Raw genomic sequence first — 23,822 nt, forward strand, 5'->3', positions numbered from 1 at the left:
TGTTAATTAATTCTTCACTCTTTATTTTGGGGGGGAGGGTTGGACTAATTTTAAATTAGATGATTAATGTGTTATAATTATTGGGGGGGTTAATTTGTGTAGTTTAATGATGTAGTATTCTAATTTTTATTATCTTATTTTTTATTATTTCTTTAAATGTAATTTTTATTTTATTCATGTCATAAAATTTTAAATAAAGTTTATAAAAAAAAACAAATAATTGATTGAATTTTAATTGTTATTTTGTGAACAATATCTTACCATTTTTAGCTTAGTTTATTTGTTGCATTGTATCTAGTGCAGTACTGTATTACATTTGAGAAATAAGTATGAGTGCTTCCACAATTTTGTTCTTCTAAAATGGCACATCCTGTGTTTCAAATGAGGAAAATCCAGAATGTTCATCTCCCTGATGTGTATTATGACATTTTCATTTACTCTTTGTATTGCTGTAATGTGCTTTTATTGAGGTGCTTGACGATGTGGATGGTACACCAATTGACAGTGACCACATTGCTCCATTAGATGATGTTGATGGATTGCCAATTGATGGAATTCCACTAGATGGAGCACTTTTAGATGACATTGATGGAATTCCTTTGAAATCAGTTGAAGATGACCTTGATGGCATGCCAAGTAAGCACATTGACATTACAGTGGACTTACTCTTTGAATTTTTGGGACATTTTTTTTCCAATGGGCTTGTTTATTATCACTAGTGTTATAAATATGAATTACGCTAACCAATTGTACATTAAAACAAAATCTTACTTGTTGCACATATAAGTATTATATAATCTGTGGCCATTGTGCCAATTTATATGACTACTTTTTGCAAGATAGATTACAAAAGCTTCAAAGTTTACTGCAGACATGGTTGCTGTGTGATTGTTATTGTCAATTTGAATTATTTTTCATTGCACATTTTACATCTCAAGACACTTTTGCAATTGGTTTCATGTTGAATAGAGTTTGTAAGTACAATTTTTATGAATTCATGATATTTGCTGGACTCTGTTCTGAAGTAGTTTCTGAATGGGCAATTGAATCATACCAAACTCTGCACTGCTATGCCCACCTGCCTGCACTAACCTTATACAGGTGCAGAGGGTTGTCTTAAAATCAAGAGTGTGCAAGGAGTGGTGACGGGGCCACAGGTGGAACATGCGCTGCCATTTTGGCTTCTTCTAAAAGCCTTTAAATCATTTCTGATAAGATGTATAAATAAGTTGAGATTAAGTTAAATTACCTGGTCTTTACTTTGACTGGGTAGGTGAGTGGGGTCTCAGCAGATGATACCAAACATAAGAGGTGTAAAGTTGAGGGGCCAGTTTACAAAGAGCATTCAGCCCCTTTGCTAAGAACATGTGTCAGCTCATCAATGCAGAGCCACAGGGGCACATGGTACAGAAAGAAAAGCTGAATTTATTTCACTTGATGGCAACTCTTTCCTGAACTACTCCCAAAGCCCTGGCGGTTAAATTGATTTGATCTTTTGGTGGTAGTTTTCAAAATTATTTATTTTATTCCCTAGTGGAAGAAATTATGGTTATTAAAAAGGAAGAACCATTCCTAAAAATTGCACCTTCCAAATGGGAAACGGTGGATGAATCTGAGTTGGAAGCTCATGGTATAAAATTTTAATTTATTCTTCTTTTGATGTTGATTAAATATAATTCTGTGCTACCACAGACCTATGTAAAATTTGTCTATTATCACTTTTATTGAGCCAGACTAGTATTTGAGATCTTGATCTGGGAAGCCAGTTTTAAAATAGTGTAAAAATTATTATTTCTAGTTGCACAATTTTGAGTAGCAGAGCTTGATACTTTGCCGATTAGTCAAGGACGGTTTGTATTGAAATGTGAGAGAATATTGCAGTTTATAATCAAACAATGAATTTTGTGACATGTTCATGACAAAGTCTGATTCTGAAAATGGATTTAAATTAAATTATTAAATGAGTTAGATTATTTTAAAAACTAATTGATCTTTAGCTCGGAAGGTTGAAATTAAAGAAGTGGAATTTCTATTGAGTGATGTATGACTTTCAGTTAATGTGTCGTGGCTAGGATGTATAAACTATAAAATAATTGGCACAAAATTTAGAGCTGTCATTTGTTCATAAAATAATATAGTTAAAAATAGATGGTAGTAATGCATGGTAATTGCGTTCTGCTTCCACTGAACAATTTTGTTTTGCTCATCAAGTGTTAAATTGTGGTTTTATTTGTGTAGCAATTACCACATCAAAATGGGATCTTCTTGACCACACAGAATCTGAAGAAAAAGATGAGCTGAAGTAAGTTGGCTCTAACCGTACTTTGGATGGTTAACTATTTCAGTGAGGTTTTGATTCTTAATTGCAGAACTTGAAATATTCTTTGCCACTTGCTTTTGTACTATTGCTTTATAAATTGTTCTCTAATTCAGTTTCACACAAAAGGTGATGATTCTGAATTGAAATGATAAAACTAAGACCTTGCTTTGGTCTTCTAAGTTTCTAATAGGGCTCGAAAGTATTACAAATGATATACAAACATACCTTCCCTTCAACAAAATCAGAAGATTAAAGTAGAAAATGGCATTGGAGTCTATGCATTTATCTACGTAGTGATTTTTACTATGAGCCTGACATTTCTTCACATGCTTTAATGTTATGGAAATCAGGGTCGTAGATCTTTTATTGGTGCTGAAACCACCTTTTTGAGCACCAGATAATGACGTCTCATTTGCTCTCTTGTTACAGTTATTATTTTCTTGATTTTACTTTTCAAGTACTATTTGATAATTTATTAATGCAGTTGTGTCAGGTATTTTGGCATAAACAAGGCAGAAATCATCTATCAGGTTTGCAGCATAGTAAAGCCAAGTTCAATTAGTCCCTGTGTTGAATTCAAAATGATTTGTTACCCTGTATGCAATGGGACTAATCTGATACTGGAAGGTAATGGAGAAAATAGAATCTGCTTTTGGTCAGAGACACAATGTAAATGTGTTGGAAGTTTTAACATTTCCATGACTCTTTGTGTATAGATAATCAAGACTGACAACCTTCAGATGTTCAGTTATCAATTCATAGATTTTACGTTTCTTTAGAAACGTAAGAGTAGAGAATTAAACAAGAAATTCTGTAGATGCTGTGATTGTAGTTCACACAAAATTGCTGGAGAAAAGCAGCAAGTCACGCAGCGTTCTTTATGTAGCAAACATACATAACCAACGTTTCAGGCCTGTGCTCTTCATCAAGGTATGAACAAAATGTAGGCAGGTACCTGAATAAAATGGTAGTGGGAGGGCGGGCAGAGAAGCACAGTCCCATTGGCAAGATGACATTGATAAATATAGGTGGGAGAGCACAAGAGGAAAACAAGCTGAGGTGATAGAGGGGTGAATAGAGGGAGGGGGTTGAGAGCTGGAGGAAAGGTGACAGGGATGGGGGGGGGGGGAGAGAGGGAGACAGGGGAGTGGCCTAAATGATGTAAATGCTATCCAGTTGGAGCGTGCCCGGATGGAATATTACAGGGCCCTCCATAATGTTTGGGACAAAGATACATCTCCTTTATTTGCTCCTGTACTCCACAGTTTTAAATTTGTTATCAAATAATTCACATGTGATTATAGTGCACATTCCAGAATTTATTCAAGGTTATTTGTATATATTTTGGTTCGATCATGTAGAAATTACAGCACTTTTTATACATCATTCCTCCATTTCAAGGCACCAAATGTTTAGGACATTTGTCTTTACAGGTGTTTGTGATTATTCAGCCATGTTTAATTGCTTCATTGGTGCAGCTCGGCTTGCTTCAAAGCTTTTGATCTGGAGTTGCCCTTTTTCAGCACAAGGACCAGAGTTGTCCCAATGAAAGTTAAAGAAGCCATTTTGAGGCTTTAAAACCTTAAGATTATCAATATCAACTGTTTGGAACATCATTAAGAAGAAAGAGCATATTGGTGAGCTCAGTAATCGCAAAAGGAATGGTAGGCCAAGGAAAACTTCCACTGCTTATGGCAGAAGAATTCTCTTAATAATCAAAAAAATCCCCAAACAGATGAGAAACACTTTTCATGAGGCAGGTGAGGCAATAGTCAATAATTACTGTCCGTAGAAGGCAGAAATTCAGAGGCTACACTGCAAGATGCAAACCACTAGTTTGCAACAGAAACAGGATGGCCAGATTACAGTTTACCAAGAAGTAATTAAAAGAGCATGCAGAGTTCTGGAAAAAAGGTCATGAGGACAGATGAGACCAGTATTAATTTGTATCAGAGTGATGACAAGAGTAAAGTGTGGAGGTGTAAAGGATCTGCCCAAGATCCAAAGCATTGCCTCACCTGTGAAACAGGTACTGGCTCACTTATCTTAATTGACTATGTAATGTCCGATGGAAGTAGCACAATAAAGTCTGAGGTGTATAGAAACATCTGCTCAAGTTCAGGTAAATGCATCCAAACTCATACGGCACTTCATCCTATTGCAAGACAATGATCCCAAACACACTTCTACAGCAACAAAGGAGATTTTCAAAGCTAAATACTGGAAAAGTCTTGAATCACATGTGAATTGTTTGATTACAAATTTAAAACTATGGAGCACGGAGGCAAATAAAAGAAAAAAAATTGTCTTTGTCCCAAACATTATGGAGAGCACTGAAGGTGTTGCTCCTCCAATTTAAAGGTGGCCATTGGAGGTGCTTGAGGCTACGGACAGACATGTTGGCACGGAAGTGGGGAACGGAATTGAAATGGTTGACCACTGGGAGATCCCCGTCATTGTGCAATCTGAGTGAAGGTGCTTAGAGAAGCCATCTCCCTGTTAGTGTCCAGTATCTCCAATGTAGAGGAGGCCACAATGCGAGCACTGGATGCAGTAGGTGACCCCTGTAGATTCACAAGTGAATGTTTCACTTAGAAGGCATGTTTGGGTCCCCATATGTTGGTGAGGGAGGAGGGTTGGGCGCCATTGTTGCGCTTCCTGTAGTCACAGGGGAAGATACCAAGGGGGCTATTAGTGGGAAGGAATCAGTGGATGAGTGAGTCAGATGGGGAGGTCTCTGCTGAAAGCAAAGAGGGGTAGATGTGTCTGGTTCATGTTGTGGGTGACAAATTATGGAGGATAGTACGTTGGATGCAGGGGTTGATAAGTGAGGACAGGGGAAATCCTGTCAGAGGCAGAGGGGGTGAGGGCAAATGTGTGGAATATGGAGGAGATGCATGCAAGGTCTATGTTGCTGGTGATGGAGGGGAAGCCACATTTTTTTGAAGCCGATCATCTCAGTTGATCTGGAATAGAATCAACCTGGGAGCAGATGTGACAGAGAGAAAGGAATAATATCCTTACAGGGGAAGGCGTGTAAAAAAGTGTAGTCAAGGTAATTGTGAAAGTTGTTTGTGTTTGTAGAAAATGTCGAATGTTTATCTCCCTAGATGGAGACAGGGATTGAGAAAGGGGAGAGCGTCATCAGAGATGGATGAGGAAAATATGAGGTTGATGTGGAAGTTGGTATCAAAGTGGATAAAGTTGACGAGCTCACCTTGGGTGTATGAAGCTGCACCAACATAGTTGTCAATGTCACGGAAGAAGAGTTGAGGATCCGTTGTAGGCTTGTAGCATTGATTGCCCCACAAAGGCAACAAAACGGCAGGCATAGCTGGGACCTATGTGGGTATCCATGGCTACTCCTTTGACTTGGAGAAAGTGGGAAGAGTCAAAGGAGAAGTTATTGAGGATAAGAATAAGTTCTGCCAGGCAGAAGATTTTAGTAATAGTGGGGAACAGGTTGGGTCTATTGTTGAGAAAGAAACAAAAGGCTTTGAGACCTTTGGTATGGTGGATGGAGGTATATAGAGATTGGATGTCCATAGTGAAAATGAGGTGGTCAAGTTCAAGGAATTGGTAGGGAGGGACTTGGGGGGGGGTGGTGAGAAATGGAGTTGAGGTAAGATAATGCCAGTTTAGTGTGGCAGGAGAAAGTGGAAACAGTGGGTCTACCGAGACAATTGGATTTGTGAATCTTGTGTAGCAGGTAGAACTGAGCAGTGTGGGGTTGGGAAACAATGAGGTTGGAGGCCATGTGATGGAATTGACCTCAAGTGATGAGGTTAGAGATGGTTCGTGAGACAGTGGCTTGATGTTTTTTGGTGGGGTTTGATGAAAAGGTAAGAGAAGATGTTTGAGAGCTGGAAAGGTAGAGTTCAGTGCGCCAGACCACAATAGCACCATCCTTGTAAGTAATGGGAGGTGTCTAGAGCTGTTGTCTGGCTTATGCAAGGTAGAGGTTGTTCATCAGATCTCAACAGCACCACCCTTGTAAGTTAGAGGTGTCTGAGAGCTGTTGTTTGGCCTTAGCAAGGTAGAAGTCATTGCATCAGACCACAACAGCACAACCTTTGTAAGTAAGAGAAGGTGTCTGAGAGCTGAGTTAAACACTCAGAGTATTGTGATCACAAAATTATTCCTTCATTGGACCCCTCCTATTCTGTCACAGGGGCTCTTTGATTTGGAGTCTATCAAGAGTACTGTTAGTATGAAGTCAATCAAGTGTTCAGTTGGCTTAAAAATTCTAAACCATTTTGCACATTGAAGTCAACCCATTGAGCAGCTTCGCTTGAACCAAACCAGGTGCTCTAGTTTTAACTGGATAGTATACAATGATTTATACATTTGAGTATTGGATGTTTGAAAATCCACTTTTACATTCACATATATGATCTATTTGGGGTGGCTGTTATAACACTGTTAGAGTGGGAGAATGGTTTGAATCCTGTGCTGTTTGTAAGGTGTTTGTTGGGTTTCCTCCGGGTGCTCCGGTTTCCACCCGTCATTCAAAAATGTACTTGGGTGTAGATCATTTGGGTGTATTTGGGCAGCATGGCTCGTAACCTGAAAGGGCCTGTTCCCATGATGAATGTCTAGATTTAAATATAATTTTTTAAAAAATATACGATATATTTGGTAGATGGAAATGTTGCATTTTATGTGATGATTCAAAACTGACAATTATCAGAATTTGAATTTGAAGCCTGATAAAGAATTGCATTTTCACTTCTATTGACAGGATTTGGAGAAATAGCCCACATAGCAAAGTGAGCAGTTTACTTCACCCAGGCCAAAAAGGAGGGTCCTGCAGGTCAGAATTGGAAATTGCTCTGTTTAACTTGTACTTTTACAATTTTTGGCAGCCCCTTCTGGTTGCTGTGATCATTGAACCTTGGTAATTTAAGACATCACTCCCAATTTGTATTTTCCCAGAACATTAGTTGGAATGCACCTTTGCAAATTATGTCATTAAGATTTTAAATTTAACAGTCAGGTGAGACCTGTATGTTAATAATATTTGTTGGCATATCTCTTTTTAATTACATGCTTAGAAATTGCAAACATAATTCAGTTAAAAGGTTTGAGCAAGAAAGGGAATTTCCTGTTATTGAGTCTTGTAACTTTGATGCAAACTTATCTAAGTTGTATCACAGTGATTTAATATTTAGGGCAGTTACAAAATTACAAAATAGCAATAACATGTAATCTTCATTGTATTACTGGAACAATGGTTTGAACTTTCCAGAGTTGTGGCATCATTGCCAGTTTTGTTTTGAAATGTGTCTTAATCATTATCGCTCTTGGACAAGAAGCTTTGTTTATGTTGGGTTTTCACCTGGTATTTCTGCATCACATGCACTCCAGGAAATCTGTTTTCTGCCTTTCCCATTTTACCAGTACGCGCAATTGTTTACAATTGTTGTTAAAATTCAGATCAACTTTGGCAAATCTACAGTATTTTTGCTGTAGTTCTTCTGCCTCGATTGGGACAACATTTTTGTTAATATTAGGTTAGATCTGTATGTGATTAGATTGGTTTGATTAGATCAGAATAACTACGATATAAAAATTGTTTATCTAAAAGAACATAATTTTTATGCTCTGGGGAGTGACAGCAAAACACTTGCACAGCACAGTGGAGCAGCTAGTAGAACCAATCCTTCACAGCACCAGAAACCTGAGTTCAAGGCTTATCTGTTCTACCTATGGCCGTATGGGTTTCCTCTGGAATTAGGGGTGGCCAACCTTTTAATTTTTAATTTAGACATACAGCCTGGGAACAGGCCATTTCAGCCCATGAGCATGTACCGGGGGTGTAGGTTATTTGGTCGGCATGGACTTGTGGGCTGAAATAGCCTGCAACTGTGCTGTGTCTAAATTAAAAGCTTGGCCACCCCTGTAAATGCTCCAGTGTCTACTCGTGTCCCAAATATGGGTTGGTTAGTTAATTGATCTCAGGAAAATGACCCTAGAATGTAGGTGAGAGGTAGCATCTGGGGAGGGGTGTTGATGAGAATATGGGGGAGAATAGAAAATTGGATTCATGTGGGATTTGTGTTAATGGATGGGTGAAGGTGTGCACAGATTCAGTACAACAAAAAAGCAACTGTTTCCATGCTGCATCTTTCAGTGACACTGAATGATTGCATGAAGCAGAATGTAGTGATACAAGAAGGATGGACAGGATTGTTTTAATGTCACAATTTGTCAAAATTTTAAGGTAGCCCTATCATGTGTTATTTTGCAGTTGTCTTCCTGTTCCACTTTTTTTCCAGACTTGTTCCATTGAAATTTTTTTAGAAAAAATATTTACATGTTTAAAGGTTGAAATTGATAATTCAGCTGAACTGAATCAAATGAGGCATGACATTCAGTAGTGGAGCGGAAGTGAAGAAAGAAAGAAAAATTTGAAAGAATTCAAGATAATTGATATGGCAGGAAATTAAGTATCCTCTCCAATAGTTTTCCTACCATTGATCTGAAGCTCGCTGATCTATAATTTTCTCAACGATCCCTTTTCTCCTTCACACAGTTGTTCCCCAGAGGGTTGGGGAGAAACTGTCCTCGCTGGGATTCAACAGCCTTCTCTGTAACTAGATTCTGGACTTCTAATAGAAAGACAACAGTCTGATCGGGTCAACAGTAGAACATTGTGTGCCGTAACATTGAACACCGGCATACCTCAGGGCTGTGTGCTCAGCCTGCTCCTGTTCTCACTACTGACCCACAACTGCAATGTCAAATGCAGCTCCAATAGTGTCATCAAGTTTGCAGATGACAGCCGGACAAATTAGGTCCAACTATGTAGTCCAACCACCATGTAGTGAACTAGAGACCCTGATTCGAAGGGAGTACACACGGAAGTTCATCTCAGCAATGTATTTCATGCTCCAAGCAGGACAACCTAAGCCAGGCCTTCATAAATCAAGGCAGAGGTGGGAGTCGGACCTAGGAATAACAATTGATGAGTGGTGCTGGTCCATCTTATGTCGGATCATCATGACTGCAATCATTAATGCGGGGTACAGGCTGGTGCAGTACAACTTTCTACACCAGCTGTACCTGATGCCCCAAAAATTGAACACATCTAAACCAGAATTGTCAGACCAGTGCTTCAGATGTGGCATTGAGACGGGAACTTTTGTGCACGCAACCTAGACGTGAGACCTTTCTGGGTGGAACTAGGCCAATTCCTAGAAAAAAATCATGAGTAAAGAATTTCCACAGGACCCAGAGTTGTTCCTGTTGGGAAACATAATGGACATAAGACTTAAGATGAAGCTGTCTAAATTTCAAATTCAATTTGTAATGATCACATTTGCAGTGGCCAGGAAGTGCATAGGAGTTACCTGGAAATCTGTCTCCTGCCTGAGCATTACTTGCTAGAATGCAGAAATGCAAAGCTGTATTCCCCTGGAGAAAATTACTTATAACTTAAGAAAAAAGTATAAAATTTTTTTGATAATTTGGCCACCATACTTAAATTCCATAGGACCACGATTATAGTGTGGACCATCGTGCCTTGCCGTCTATCCCTCAATGGGTGGGGGGGAGAATTCCATTCCTATCCCAACCAGGAAAAATCAAGGGAAGAAAGCAGCCTGAGTACTGGCCACCATGTCGAGACAAACCCATAAAATCCTGTTATATGTCTTATACCTTTGTTGTGAGTGTCTTGAACGTTGCATGTAACTGTGGGGGTTGGGGAGGGAGAGTGATGAAAAGAGCTTGAACTCTGCAGAAAACTATATAAAATGGATAATACTGATAAAGTTGATAAATGTTTAAGTTTGTAAAATCATAAATAGATTTTAAAAGTTTGCAGATGACACTATATGCATATATAGTATATTAAAAAGGGTGATAATTAATAAAAAAAGGAATGTCAGGTACTCTTCAGGACCTTGCCGGTTGTAGTAAGGACAAAAATCTTTGTCTAGGCCCCAGCAATCATCTTATTTGCCCCTTTCAATAACATGAGATACGTTCCTATCCATCTTAATCCTCTTTGAAGGATCCAAAATGTTTTATTGATACAGTAAATGCAAACAGGCTTTTTCCACTGAGGTTGGGTGAGGCAAACATGGGTTATGATCTCAAAATGCTTCAACATATTAGCATTCTCCACACTACTTTCTCTATCCTCCAAACCCTTCTCCTTGATGTTGGGATCCCTGTTAATAACCTAAATGAAAAAGTAGGTGGACAAGTTAGTAAGTTTTCAGATGATACAGATTATGGACAGTGTGGGAAGTTATTAAAGAATACAGCAGAATATAGATCTTCACCACTTATGAATCTTCAGAGGTCATTTGCTGCATCTGGTGCTGCTGTTGTGATCCTTTCAACATCAGAGAGACTGGATGCAGACTAGGAGATTGCTTCGTGGAGCACCTTTGCATAGTTTGTAGCATTTGTGAGGACTTCCCAGTGGCCATCCATTTCAATTCCATGCCCCATTCCCACACTGACATGTCTGTCAATGGCCTCATGCACTGCCAAACCAAGGCCACCCGTAAATTGGAGGAGCAACACCTAATATTCCGTTTGGGAACTCTCCAACCAGAAGGTATTAACAGCAACTCCTCTGGTTTCTGTTTGGTCCCTTCCCTCACCCTTCACCCCTCCCCCTCTCTCCCTATCTAGATTCCTCCAGCTCCCCAATCCTTTCCTCTCCATTCACTTCCCAACTTTTTCTCTTCTGACCTGTGCTCCTCCTTTTCTGCCCCTCTCCCACCATTTTATTCATACCTCATTTCAAGTCTCGAGGTCGAAATGTTGGTCATGTATTTTCTCCATCAAATTTGTGTATTAAACTACAATTACAGCATCTGTAGACTTCCATGTTTAACTAAGAATATAAATCAATTACAAATATGGGCAGAGCAATGGCAGATGGTGTTTAATCCATAAGAGTGTGAGTGTTCCACTTGTGAGGTCAAATGTTAGGGTTAAGCATACAGTTAATGACAGGACTCTTAAAAGCATTGATATGTAGAGGGATCTGGAGGTCCAGGTCCATTGCTCCTTGAAAATGCCTATGCAAATAGATAGGATACTGAAAATGGTGTTGGGCGTGCTGGGCTTTCATTGGGAGGGGCATGGAGTGTAAGAGTAAGGAAGTCATGCTGCAGCTTTGGATTGGCTTCCCGGAGTTTTGGTGCAGTTCTGGTTGCTGCATTGTAGGAAGGATGTGGAGGCTTAGATGAGGTAAAGAAAATATTTATCAGGATCTTGTCTTGATTTGAGGGTATGATCTATGGGAAGAGATTGGACAAACTTGGATTCTTTTCTCTGGAGTGTTCGAGGCTGAGGGGTGACCTCAGATTTCAGATTAATTGTCAGAATACAGAACATCACTGAGAATCTTTTTCCTCTGGCTGAGGCAGAATTACCACTTATTGGTCATGGAAAAAAAAACTACTCAAGAGCAAATAAATAAATGTAAACAAACTAACTGTGCAACTCAGAGAGAAAAAAAAATCAATAAAGTGCAAAAGTAAGAGTTCTTAAATGAGTCCCTGATTGAGTTTGTTGTTGAATCTAATGGTGGAGAGGTAGCTGTTTTTGAACCTCGTGGTGCAAGTCTTGTGAGACCAAAACCTTTTTCCTGATTGTAATAGTGAGAACAGAGCATGTGCTAGGTGATGTGGATCTTTGATGATTCTGCTGCTCTTCGATGGCAGCGTTCCCTGTGGATGTTCTCATTGATGGGGAGGGTTTTGCTTGTGATGTCCTGGGCTATGTCCACAACCTTTTGCAGGGCTTTACGCTCAGGGGTATTGGTGTCCTTATGCAGCCCATCAGCACACTTTCCACCACACATCTGTAGAAATTTGCTAGGGTTTTGATGTCATACCAAACCTTGGCATAAACTTGAGGAAGTAGAGGCGCTGACATGCTTCCTTTACGATGCCATTAGTATGTTAGGTCCAGGAAAGACCCTCCAAGATAGTGACCTCCCAAGACCTGATAGAAGTTTATAAAGTTATGAGAAAAATAGATGGTCAGAATCTTTTTCCCTAAGTTAAAATGTCAAATGAGTGGACATGAATTTAAGGATGGGGAGGATGAAGTATAAAATGAGATGTGTAGGACAAATTATTTTACATGGAGAGTGGTGAAAATAGATCTGATTGTAGCAATTAAGAAGTTTTCAGATGGACACACAGGTGAACAGGGAACAAAGAGATAGTATCATGTGCAAGCAGCAGAGATTTTTTTTATTTTGGGTATTAAATTGGTTGAAGGGCTTGTTCCTGTACTGTTCTCCAAGGAGATAAAGATGAGTTATTTCAAATTATTGGTAGATGATTTGGAGAGTGAGGAAAATGTTGCTACCAACAACCATTGGTATTCGAGCTGTCTACTTATGAGCAGTCTATTTTTAGTCAGTTGGTGATGGCTGCCATATTTTTAATAAGCAAATTAGGTACAAGTAAATGGAGACATGAGAAACTGAAGATGCTGGAATATGGAGCAAAAAGCAATTTGCTGGAGAAACTCAGCAGGTCAAACAACATCTGTGGCAGAAAAAGATGAGGAGTTCTAACCCAAAACATCAATAATTCTTTTTTCTCCTTCTGTTGCTGCTCAACCAATTAATCTCTCAACAGAAAACCTTCAACAGACTTTTTTTTTCCCTTCATAATCAGTATTGTTGATTTGAAAAAAATCTACGTTGAGGGAATTCCCTTGTGTCAGTCCAGAAGGCTCCCTCAATACTATGCAGCATCAGAAGAAGGACTCCCTTGACCCTACCCCAATGTCAGCTTGAGGGCTCCCTTGATACCATCCAACATCAGCACACGGCCTCTCTTGACACTTTTCCAGGGCCTTCCTCGGCACTCTGGACCCCACAATGCTATTAACTGGACCTTGTCCATTATTGAAGAACTGGATAACTTTTTTTTTGAATGGGCATTTTAGCTGTTTATTTTCAAAAATCAATCAATTCCATTTCTGATTTGCAGAGAGGAAATCAATGAGGAATCAGAGGAGGAGGAAGATGTGGATGGTTTTGAGATGGAAGAATTTTTGGTACCGAAGGAAGAACTCAGTGATTCCAAGTCTCAAAAAATGTTAGAAATGTCTGAAGAGAAACGCGCCAAACTGCGTGAAATCGAAGTAAGCACTGAATTGTACTTTTGAACCTGGTTTAATAAGTTTCTCTTCACTTTTTTTTGCAGCAACAATAAATCTCATTAAAATCACCATTGGTTTCAAGAATCAGTGTATAAACACTGCATAACTACCATTGTTGTTTTGCATTTAGGATCAAAATTGAAGCCCAATACATGAGCAAATAAATAAGGACAGCATTCTGCTAAATTATCTAATGTGTTTGAATCTGCCACATTTAGAGTAGGACATTGTAAACAAAGGAGGCTTGGTCATACATTTTGTGTTGGACAGGAGAATGGAATTATCTGAATATTGTTTGCCTTCCAATGTCAGCTTTAAGAATGTCTGGGGAGGCTTCCTGTTGGCAGTTGATGGAGTAGCAGCTTTCTGAAGTTGCTCCAACTCTCTTCACTGTTTCCAACTTTTTAAAGTCTTTTCTGAAGTTTCACATTGCTTACTGAATTTATTTGGATTAACAACTGTAACTGTCTTTAACATGGATATAAGGAGTGCTAAAGGAACTAAAAAAAGAAGAGGATCTTCCTGCATCTTTGAAATCTGTTAGGAATTGCTTCAACGATACAGAAACAAATCCTCTGATGAATTACAACAATTCAGAAAGGAGTTTAAGCAGTTGGATGCAAAATTGGGTTCTTCTCAAGAAACCTTAGAAGAACTTGATAAAAGTATTCAAAATAATAAAGTAATTGCAACTGTTTTGGATGGTAGAGTGGATGATATGCGAGAGCTATGTAAAAAAAAAACTAACAAAGATCGATGAAGGATTAAAGCAGATGATCATTAACCTAGAAAACAGAAGTAGAAGAAATAACACGAATTCTGAGATTTGGAAGAGTTTATCAAGGGTGATCAACCTATTTCATATTTTGCAAGTTTTCTGACAGAATTGTTTGGACCTGGAGTTTTGCCGACTCTCCCTGCAATAGATTGTTCACACAGATCACTGGCTTCTAAACAAGCTCCCAGTCAGAGTACTCGATCAGTTATAGTTTGTACTCATGAATTTTAAACTAAGGAGCTTTTAATAAATTAATCTCATCGCAGAGGAATGATTGACTACAAAGGTCAGAAGATTCGTATCGTCGAGGATTACTTACCCAAGGTATTGAATGAAGGTGTTAAATATAAGATTATGTCAGAATCCTACAATCAAGGTGTTAAGCCATCTCTGATTTTCCCAGCATGCCTTCAGATCGCACTGAAGGACAATTTTCAGAAGTGGTTCCATTCCGTCGAAGAAGCCCATAAATTTCTGGAAGATTTGCCTCTATTATCTCTCCATCTGAGTAAATGTTTCTCTAATTCTCTGTAGCTGTTTCATTTCTTGAATCTTTTAGTGTTTAACTGATAGAATAAAGTCTTGATGAGTTAATTCCTTAAGAGTTTATACATTTTGATTAGAGTTTTTTTCGCATTTTCTTTTAGTCATTTAGCATATAAAATGTTAAGCTTTTTGATTTTGATTTAACTATTTAAATTAATATTTCAATATCTGTGTATTCTCTACTTTAAGGTTTTCCCCTTGATATTGATTAATGTGTGTTTTTAATATTGTGAAAACATAATGATTATGTCTATTTCTGTCCTTGACATTAGTTGCATTAGTCTCGTCTGGAAAACGTTCAAGGTTTCATTATAATATTGGAGTTTTCCCAGCAGAAAATTTTGGAATGGGCCAATTAGTTAGTTGCATGCCATCTGTCTATTGGTCAGCTTTCTGGTTTTGGGAAGGGGATGGAGGGGTTATCATTTCCTTGGAAGCTCTTTTGGTTCTGAAAAGCCACATCTGTTTTCAGTTATTTTATTTTCAATGCCACTTATTTGCCAGTTTCCTTTTTTTAAGTAGTTAAAATGGATCAAATTATTAACTTACTTAGTTTTAATGTTAAAGGCTTGAATCATCCTGTAAAACTGAATAAGATTTTTGCTTAAGTTTAAAAATTTACGATCCCAATTATATTTTTGCAAGAAACGCATGAACATAATAGTTACAGCACACGTCTTTCTAGAAGATGGAACGGTTCCATTTTCATTCTTCGTTTCAGGCTAAATCCAGAGGGGTATCAATTTTTATAGTCCATAAAATTCTCTTTGTTCATCATAATTTTGTGTCAGCTACAAATGGTCACTTCATTATTGTGACAGGGAAATTATATAATAAATTGATAGTATTTGCTAATATTTATGGTCCAAATGTGGCTAACCCTGGATTTTCTTTTAAATTTTTTTTCATCTCTGTCGGATCTGAGCCTTTATTCATTAGTGATGGGAGGAGACTTTAATTACTGGTTCGATCTGGCTTTGGACCACTTGTCCTCTCAACCAGTCACTTTGAATAAGTCAACTCTATTTATTCAATCTTTTTTACTAAAATGTGCTATTATTGATGTTTAGTATTTTTTTCCCTCCAGAAGATAGGGATTTTCTTTCTCACATTTATCACACATATTCGCAAATCAATTATTTTTTTTGACAGTCAAATGATCCTGTTAATTCGATCTTGTGAATATAAAAATATTGCCATTTCTGTGTTCTTATCTTTAAACTTCCCTGGTCTTCCCCAAATAAACAGATATAAGTTTTAATTCAACCTTATTATCTGATAAAGATTTTCAAAAGTTGTTACGAGTCCAGAGGACCCCAAAACCCAGCAGCAATAGATATGCACCACAACAAAGGGTAACTTAAACTAAAGTTGCTTTTAATTATCTTTGAATGTGAAAATAGAATCAAACTTTAACTTATCTCTATTGACTGACTTAACCCCCTTCTAATTCTAAGTGCACGTGTGTGTAAGTTAAGCACAACACTCAGAAGGGTTCTTGTTGGTTTTCAGATAGAGAGTTTTTCTTGTTCCAGGAAATCCTTTTTAATCAGCCACTCCAGCATCTTGCTGACGAAACAGGGTCCTCCAGATGATAACCTCTCTTTCAGGTCACCACAGAGTTCCTTTCAGTTTCCCCTATTCCAAGGGAAACACCGGACCAAATTTATTATATAATTTTCCTCTCTTTTGACCAGACTACTTCCAAAGATTGCCAGCTTATCCCTCTGGAACTGATATCTATAGGCACTTTCAGGTGGCCAATTGACCCGCTTGTAAAGCCGCATATCTTGATAAAATGTGGCTGTGGGAAAGCCACGTGAATGTGCAGGGGGTGCCTGCAAGGTGAGTTTGGTAACTCTCTGCCGGTGCTCCAGCCTCCTCCCTTGCCGGTTGCTCCAGCCCCCGCTGGTGCTCCCGTCCCCGTACTCACCCGCCAGTGCTCCAGCCTCCCCCCACCCCCGCCAGCCACTCCAGCCTCTTTCCCTCGCCGGTGCTCCAGCCTCCTTCTCCCCCGCCAGCCACTCTAGCCTCCTTCTCCCCCGCCAGCCACTCTAGCCTCCTTCTCCCCCACCAGCCACTCTAGCCTCCTTCTACACCGCCGGTGCTCCAGCCCCCGTACTCACCCGCCGGTCGTTCCAGCCCCCGTACTCACCCGCCGGTCGTTCCAGCCCCCGTACTCACCCGCCGGTCGTTCCAGCCCCCGTACTCACCCGCCGGTCGTTCCAGCCCCCGTACTCACCCGCCGGTCGCTCCAGCCCCCGTACTCACCCGCCGGTCGCTCCAGCCCCCGTACTCCTCTGCCAGCCGCTCCAGCCCCGTGAATGGGGCAGCGAGATCAGTGTGGGGGCGTCACCGCACTAATAGGCCAGGCTGGCTGTCCCAGCTGTCCTGAATTGACAGCCCAAGGGACAGGAGCCGGAATGCGCTCAGATGCACATCCCGGCGCAGCTGTCTTTTCAGGTGGCCAGTGCTGCGCTTTCAACGCTGCCACCTGAACTGCAATTTAAAGGGCCACTTCTGCTTATTCAGGCGCATTCTTAGCAGAGAATACACCTGGAAAAGCCTTGTGTCTTTCTTCTCTCCTCTCTCTCACTCCCTCCAACTCTGAGAGCAAAGCCTGCTTTTTTCCCTGCCTGCAAAGATCACATGACCTTCCAGGCAGTAAATGCTCTTTTCCAGACAAAGAGGTCTACAGCCTGTTGTTACATTTGTTGTCTTCTGCAAACAACGCTCCATTATTGAAGTCTCTTAGCAGTCTTGCAGAAGCTCCTGCAAAAATTCTGTGTTTTAAAGTGTTTGTGCGTGACCTGCTCTAACAAACCTTTCCCAATTTATCTCCCAAACACCTCTATACTCTCACATGAGGAACAAATTACTTTATTTTTCGAAAAAAATACTGTGGAAGTGACTTCCAGTCTTATTGTCTGAGACGCTTTCAAGGCTTTTATGAGGGCGAAAATTATTTCTTATACTGCAAGTATTAAGAAAAAGGCTAATAAAGAGAGAACTGATTTAGATAACCAACTAAAATAATAAGATCAAAAGTATGCTCTGCCTCCTGACCCTGCTTTATATCACTTTGTTCTTTTTATTTTCATGACACGTGTTTTTGCTCTTTTGATAGTTTCTCTATTGTTTCACTCTAATCGGAGATAGGAAGTTCCATTTGCACTTCAGGTAAGGTTGTTATAGAGGGCAGGCAGCAGCAGGAGTTACAGATGGGGAGCAGTGAGAATGGATTTAGAAGGAGTATCCCTGTTTTAGTTTTAAAAAGTATGTTTACTTTCCGAGAAGACGATGTGAATAGCTTTCTTGAAATTTTCTGAAAGTCAAACATTTCTCGCTCCCTCCCTAGAGTAAAAAAATTGTTCAGCGTTGTATTACTTCAAGGTCAAAGCCAACCCCAAGGGTCAGCTTTCATTCTCCTATTGGCCAGTTTGCATGATTACCAATCATATACAATTTTCAGATATTGTTATCTTCAGAGAGTCATATCCCTGTGGATTTTATTCAGATTAATTTTATTGTATGGATGAAGGTTGTAATTGTATTAGTTTCTGCAATGTGACTCTACCCCGTTTTTTATAGTTATTTCTAATTTTAGACGTGAAAGAACCAAGTTAAAAAGCTTTTTTAAAATTTCTCTTTTAGTTGAAAGTGATGAAATTTCAAGACGAATTGGAATCTGGAAAAAGGACCAAAAAATCAGGAATGACCTTTCAACAACAGGTTGAGCATTATAGAAGTAAGCTGTTACAGAAGGTAAGATTTTCTGTTGGTTTCTTAGGTTGAACCCAATCACCAACTGGCTTTTTACACAGTTTAAAAGTCTCGCCATTTTACAGGTACAAAAAGATAGCCTGTCTTAATCAGTGCAGTAATCTTTGATTTTCTATATAATGTAGTTCTTATTGTGTTATCTTAGTGTTTATCTTATGAATTGTAATTACATTTCAAACCAATGCTGGTAGTTAGAATAATCAATCCCTATAAATTGCCTCTACTGTGTAGGTAACTGGTAGAATCTGAAGGGAGATCAAATTTATTGTAAAGAGTACATACATGACCTCACATATAACCCTGAGAATCTTTTTCCTGAGGTCAAGGCGCAATTGCTAATTATTGGTAACTGTAAACTGTACTGAGAAAATGGATATATAGACCAAGGAGGGAAATGGAAACAAACTGTGCAATACAGAAAAAAATAAATATTCAGTTACAAAAAATGTGCAAAACTAAGAGTCTTTCAATGAGTCTTTGATAGTCTGTTCTTGAGTCTGGTGATGGAGAGGTAGCAACTGCTCTTGAACTGGGTAGTACAAATCTTGCAGCACCTACACCTCTTTCCTGATGGCAGCAGCAAGAACAGAGCATGTCCTGGGTGGTCTGGATCCTTGAGGATTGTTGCTGTTCTCCTATGGCAGTTTTTGATGGTGGGGAAAATTTAGCCTGTGATGTAATGGGCTGTGCCCATTACCTTTTACAGAACTTTCTGCTCAGGTATTTGTATCACCATATTGGGCTTTGATGCAGCCAGTCAGCACCCTTTCCACCATAGATCTATAGAACTTTGCCCAGGTTTTCGTTGACATATGCAAACTGAGGAAGTAGAGGCGTGATGTGCTTTCTTCATGATCGCATTAGTGTGTTATGTCCAGGAAACATCCTCCTTGGTGGGGACTCCCAGAAATTTAAATTTACTCACCCTCTCCACCTGTAATCCCCCAATGATCTCTGGATTTTCCCTTTTGCAAGCCTGCAATCACTCTTTGATTTTGGTGAAATTGATATTTTGGTCCATTCAGCCACGTTTTCAATCTCCTTCCTGTGTGCTGACTCATCGCTCTTTTTAAACAGCCCACAACTGTTTGGAGAGCTGGAGGAAGGAAGATGTTGGTGACGGGCAGGGGAAAGAGAATAAAAGGAGTCAGGGATGAAGGAAAGCAAGTTAGAGGGATAAAAATGGGCCAATGGGGGTTACTGGAAATTGGGGGTCAATCATGAAGCTGTCTGATTGGAATCTGCTAAGATTGAATATAAAGTGTTGTTCCTCCAATTTATATGTGGCCTCGACCTGGCAGTACGAGGCCATGAACAAGCATTTCAGTGTGGGAATGAGGTGTGGAATTGAAGTGGCTCGCCACTGGGAAGTCCTTGTCATTACAGTGGACAGTGCAAAGGTAATCAGCTCAACTGGCTAACGTTCAAGGTTGCGAAACATAAAATGCCAATATTTGCATTAAGAAGAGGCTATAATTAATGTTTTCTGTCAAGGGAAAGGAAAAAAACCAGGATAAAGAACTAGAGAAAGACATTTTTGATACCGAGAGAATAAAAGAAATGTACAAAGAGAAGGACAGAAAAGAGAAGGATAGAACTGAAGAAAAAATAAAGGATAAATTCAAAAGCAAAGAAAAAGACAAGAGCAAGCTGAAAAGCAAAGAAAAGGAACGGAGTAAAGATCGAACACGGACTAAAGAGAAGCACAGAGACAAGGGGAATTCCTTGTCACCCTCCAGGTGAGCAAATAATTGTGAATGAATCAAGCTTTTTGGGTACAGTGATCATAATTTCGTAAGCTTTAAGATGCTTCTGGATAAGAATAGGATTAGTCCTCAGGAGAAAGTGCTAAATTGGAGGAAAGCTAATTCTAATTGTCTTTAGAGGGAACTTTAGAAAATAAATTGGGTAAGCTTTTTGTGGGTAAATCTACATTGGATTTGGGACTCTTTTAAAAGCCATTTGATTGGATTTGAGAACCAGCATTTTCCCATGAGAATGACAAGATATGGGGACTTTGGATGACAGGAAAAGGAACCATATGCAAAGTTTTGAAAGCTGAAATCAGACAGTGGCCTTGAAGATTATGAAGGCAACAGGGGCAAAATTAAACAAGAAAGTAAAGGAGCGAAAAGATGCCAGAAAATATCCTTAGCAAATAGGATTAAAGATAATCCCATAGTACTTTATAGGTGTATTAGACAGGGAAAGGAGAGGTCCCTCATGGATTAGGAGGAAATTATTGCATTGTACCAGAGGAATGAATGAGGTCCTCCATGAGTACTTCACATCAGTATTCACAAGAAAAAAGCATGAGTGATGGGAAAATGTTGGTTCTTAATTCCAATCAACTGGCCTTTAAAAGAGTCCTAAGTCAGTTGTAAATTTTCCCCACAAACAGCTCTCACAACCCATTTTTTAAAGTTCCCATTTAAGACTATTTTTCTGCTCTTTCAAGAAAGTTGTTGGATATCTTGAAAAACATTAAAGTGGTTGCCCCCAGAGTCAAGTGCAATTGATCTCAAGCAAAGGATCGCTGTATCTAAGGAGAATATACAGGGAATGGCAGGACGTAAGGAGCATTGATGAACACATAGATATGGGTTGCAAGACAAAGTACCTAGGGTAGCAAGCTAGTATGCATGCCTTCATCTGTTAGGAAATTGAGTATAAAAGCTGGGAAGTCACGTTCCACTGCATAAAATTTGAGTTAGGCCACAGTAGTACTGTATGTAGTTTTGTTCGCCACCTCACAGAAAGGATGAGGCAGTATTGGAGAGAATGTGGAAGAGGTTCACTCTGATATTCCTGAAGTTACAGCGTTCAGGAGACTCCCATCCTCATGGGGAGGGGGTGGCAGAAGGTTGGGTTCTCAGAAAACAGTCCGTATTGTGATTTTTCACAATGTGATGCCACATCAACTGAAATGTGGGTTTAAAAAAAAGTTTGTTTATTTTTGCACGCAAAGTTTGAATCTCATTCCATAAACCAGATTCTTTGGTAGTGATTTATGACTTTCATCAGGATGAATTCCTACTACTGCTGTAACACATGGTTGCTTGTCTTATCTATAAGGAAAGATTGGACAAACTTGAATTGTTTTCTCTGGAGTGTCGGAGGTTGGGTGGGGGTAGTGATCTAATAGAAAGGAGTAAAATCATGAGATGCATATTAATGGTAGTTAAAGACTTTTTCCACAAGGTGGAACTGTCAAACACAGAGGGCATAGATGACCTTGAGAAAGCTTGAAGGATGTTTGCAAGGTGAGTTTTTTTTTTACACTGAGCATATTAGGTTCTTGAAATATGTTACCAAGGAAACTGGTGGAATCAAATAACATCACAACATTCAAGAGGAATTTAATGGACACCTCTGAATAGGTAAGGAAAAGAGGATACAGGCCATTTGCAGGTAAATGGGATTAGTTTGGATTGGCGTCAAGGTTGGTACAGACATGGTGGGTTGAAATGCGGTGCTCTATATGTTTACATGTCTATTGGTCCTTTTGCAAAAACTTCCATTAATAGGTTTAAAGTTTAAACTATTTCATTTAAACAATATGTCATTTCAGCCAATTGGGCAACAATTTAAATCCCTCAGTAAAATCAATATCATTCGCAGAAATATTATTCTGTGTTGATTCCCTGTTACTTCAGAAGATCATGGAAAAGGGCTTGGTTTAATTTATATTGTTCATGGAAGAGAGAATTATTGATCAGCATTGTCACACTCACTTTGCAACCGTAAGGAAAAACGGGCATCTATATATTTGTTTAGAAATCATATTTGCAATGTATTTCAGGAAACGGCGGTGTACTAGCTCACCAAGTCCCTCAAGAAGTATCAGATGTGAAATATCCATGTCTCCTTGGTCTGAGAGATCATTATTAAAAGAAAATACTCTGTCTCGCTCTCCATCTCCAGCATATAAAGAATCTCCAAGGCATAGTAGCAAACGGAAAAAAAGGTGGGTATATTTATCAGTAAATGAAATGTCATGCATTTCACAACTAGCTGGATGACTTGACATTATTTATGCTAATTATTTTATTTCGACTAATTGTGAGATGATATGCACCAAATTAATTCAAGGCAGGTGAATTAATATGCAGGATTCTAATTTCCGGTTAAATTCTGTTGTACATTATATTTTCTAATATTTATCTCCCGTTTTGATAGATCTTGGTCAAGATCTAAATCTCCTAAAAAGTCAAAGCATTCTCGTTCAAGTTCTCCAAAGAAATCAAGACGATCACGGTCACGCTCCAGGACTCCTCATGCTCATCGGTCTCACAAAAAGTCAAAGAAGAGCAAGCGCTGACAATGCATTCGGTTCGTTTTATGTACATAAAAGATGATGCAGCACTTTTTTGTACTTTGTTTTGCTCTTTGTTACACTTTTCCATTTGTTTTATAGATGGAATAAATACTTGCTTTTGTATTTGGATGACTGCAACTCATGTTTAAAATGGGAATGTGATTCAGGTCTGCAAATAATCAGTTAGAAACCATCACTATAACTGTTGCTAATGCCGATGTAAAGAATTCACCTCTGTACTCTTAGTTTTGCTTTGGCTTCAATTTGAATGTTGTGAGTTTTTTAAATACTATATTGAGCTGCAGGGCCATTATTTTTTCGTGACCCATCAAAGCATCTCTGTTCAGTTTCAGTAATTATCACAACATTTAAATAAAATTTGTGGCTCCTTTGTCAGTGTTGCTTTTTTTACTCTTTATGCTTTGTAGCAAAATAATTTTATTGCAATGGAGACAAAGAATTGTCGTAAAAACTCAACAGGTCAGACAGCATTCGTGGGTTAAAAAAAAAGGCTCAGTCAATGTTTTGGGTCTGAACCCTGTGTCGAGAAGATGGAATAGGGGAAATTACATGAAAAAGGAAAGGTTGGAGAAGAGGCACAGAAGTGATATAGTATAGATGGGAGGTGGAGAGATGGGTGGGGGGAGAAACCATTGGATGGGGGTGGGGAAATAAAATAAGTTCAGGAATAGGAAATAAGAGGTAGAAACAGTGGAATTGTATGGGGTGGGGGGGGGGGTCACCAAAAATTAGAAAAATTAATCCTCATCCCATTGGCTACAAGGATGACAAGGAAGAAAGTGGATCAGGAGAAAAAGGAATCTCAGGGTTGTATGTGATGTCATGTATGTACTCTGACAATAAATCTGATGTGTTGTTTCTCAGGTTTGTGTTTGGCTTTGTCCTGACAATGGATGAGACCAGGAACA

General features: G+C 39.1%; 1 protein-coding gene across 4 annotated transcripts in view; it reads left to right on the top strand.

The window, feature by feature from the left end:
- Positions 1–23,550, top strand: part of LOC138740673 (U2 snRNP-associated SURP motif-containing protein-like) — an 86,326-nt gene extending 62,776 nt beyond the window's left edge. For 2 of the 4 annotated variants that reach the window (XM_069893662.1, XM_069893661.1), the window contains exons 18-27: positions 471–636; positions 1,535–1,630; positions 2,239–2,302; positions 7,062–7,133; positions 13,297–13,450; positions 18,447–18,557; positions 19,877–19,975; positions 20,070–20,314; positions 22,378–22,542; positions 22,755–23,550. In XM_069893662.1, coding sequence (XP_069749763.1) covers positions 471–636; positions 1,535–1,630; positions 2,239–2,302; positions 7,062–7,133; positions 13,297–13,450; positions 18,447–18,557; positions 19,877–19,975; positions 20,070–20,314; positions 22,378–22,542; positions 22,755–22,896 — 1,314 coding nt within the window. In that variant the 3' untranslated portion in view covers positions 22,897–23,550. Of the gene's footprint in view, positions 1–470; positions 637–1,534; positions 1,631–2,238; positions 2,303–7,061; positions 7,134–13,296; positions 13,451–18,446; positions 18,558–19,876; positions 20,315–22,377; positions 22,543–22,754 lie in introns of those variants that run through there. The other 2 variants (XM_069893663.1, XM_069893664.1) reach the window with 2 other exon arrangements.
- The last annotated feature ends 272 nt before the right edge of the window (positions 23,551–23,822 follow it).

This window comes from Narcine bancroftii, chromosome 8 (assembly GCF_036971445.1).
Source record: "Narcine bancroftii isolate sNarBan1 chromosome 8, sNarBan1.hap1, whole genome shotgun sequence".
In the NCBI taxonomy this organism is placed as follows: Eukaryota; Metazoa; Chordata; class Chondrichthyes; order Torpediniformes; family Narcinidae; genus Narcine; species Narcine bancroftii.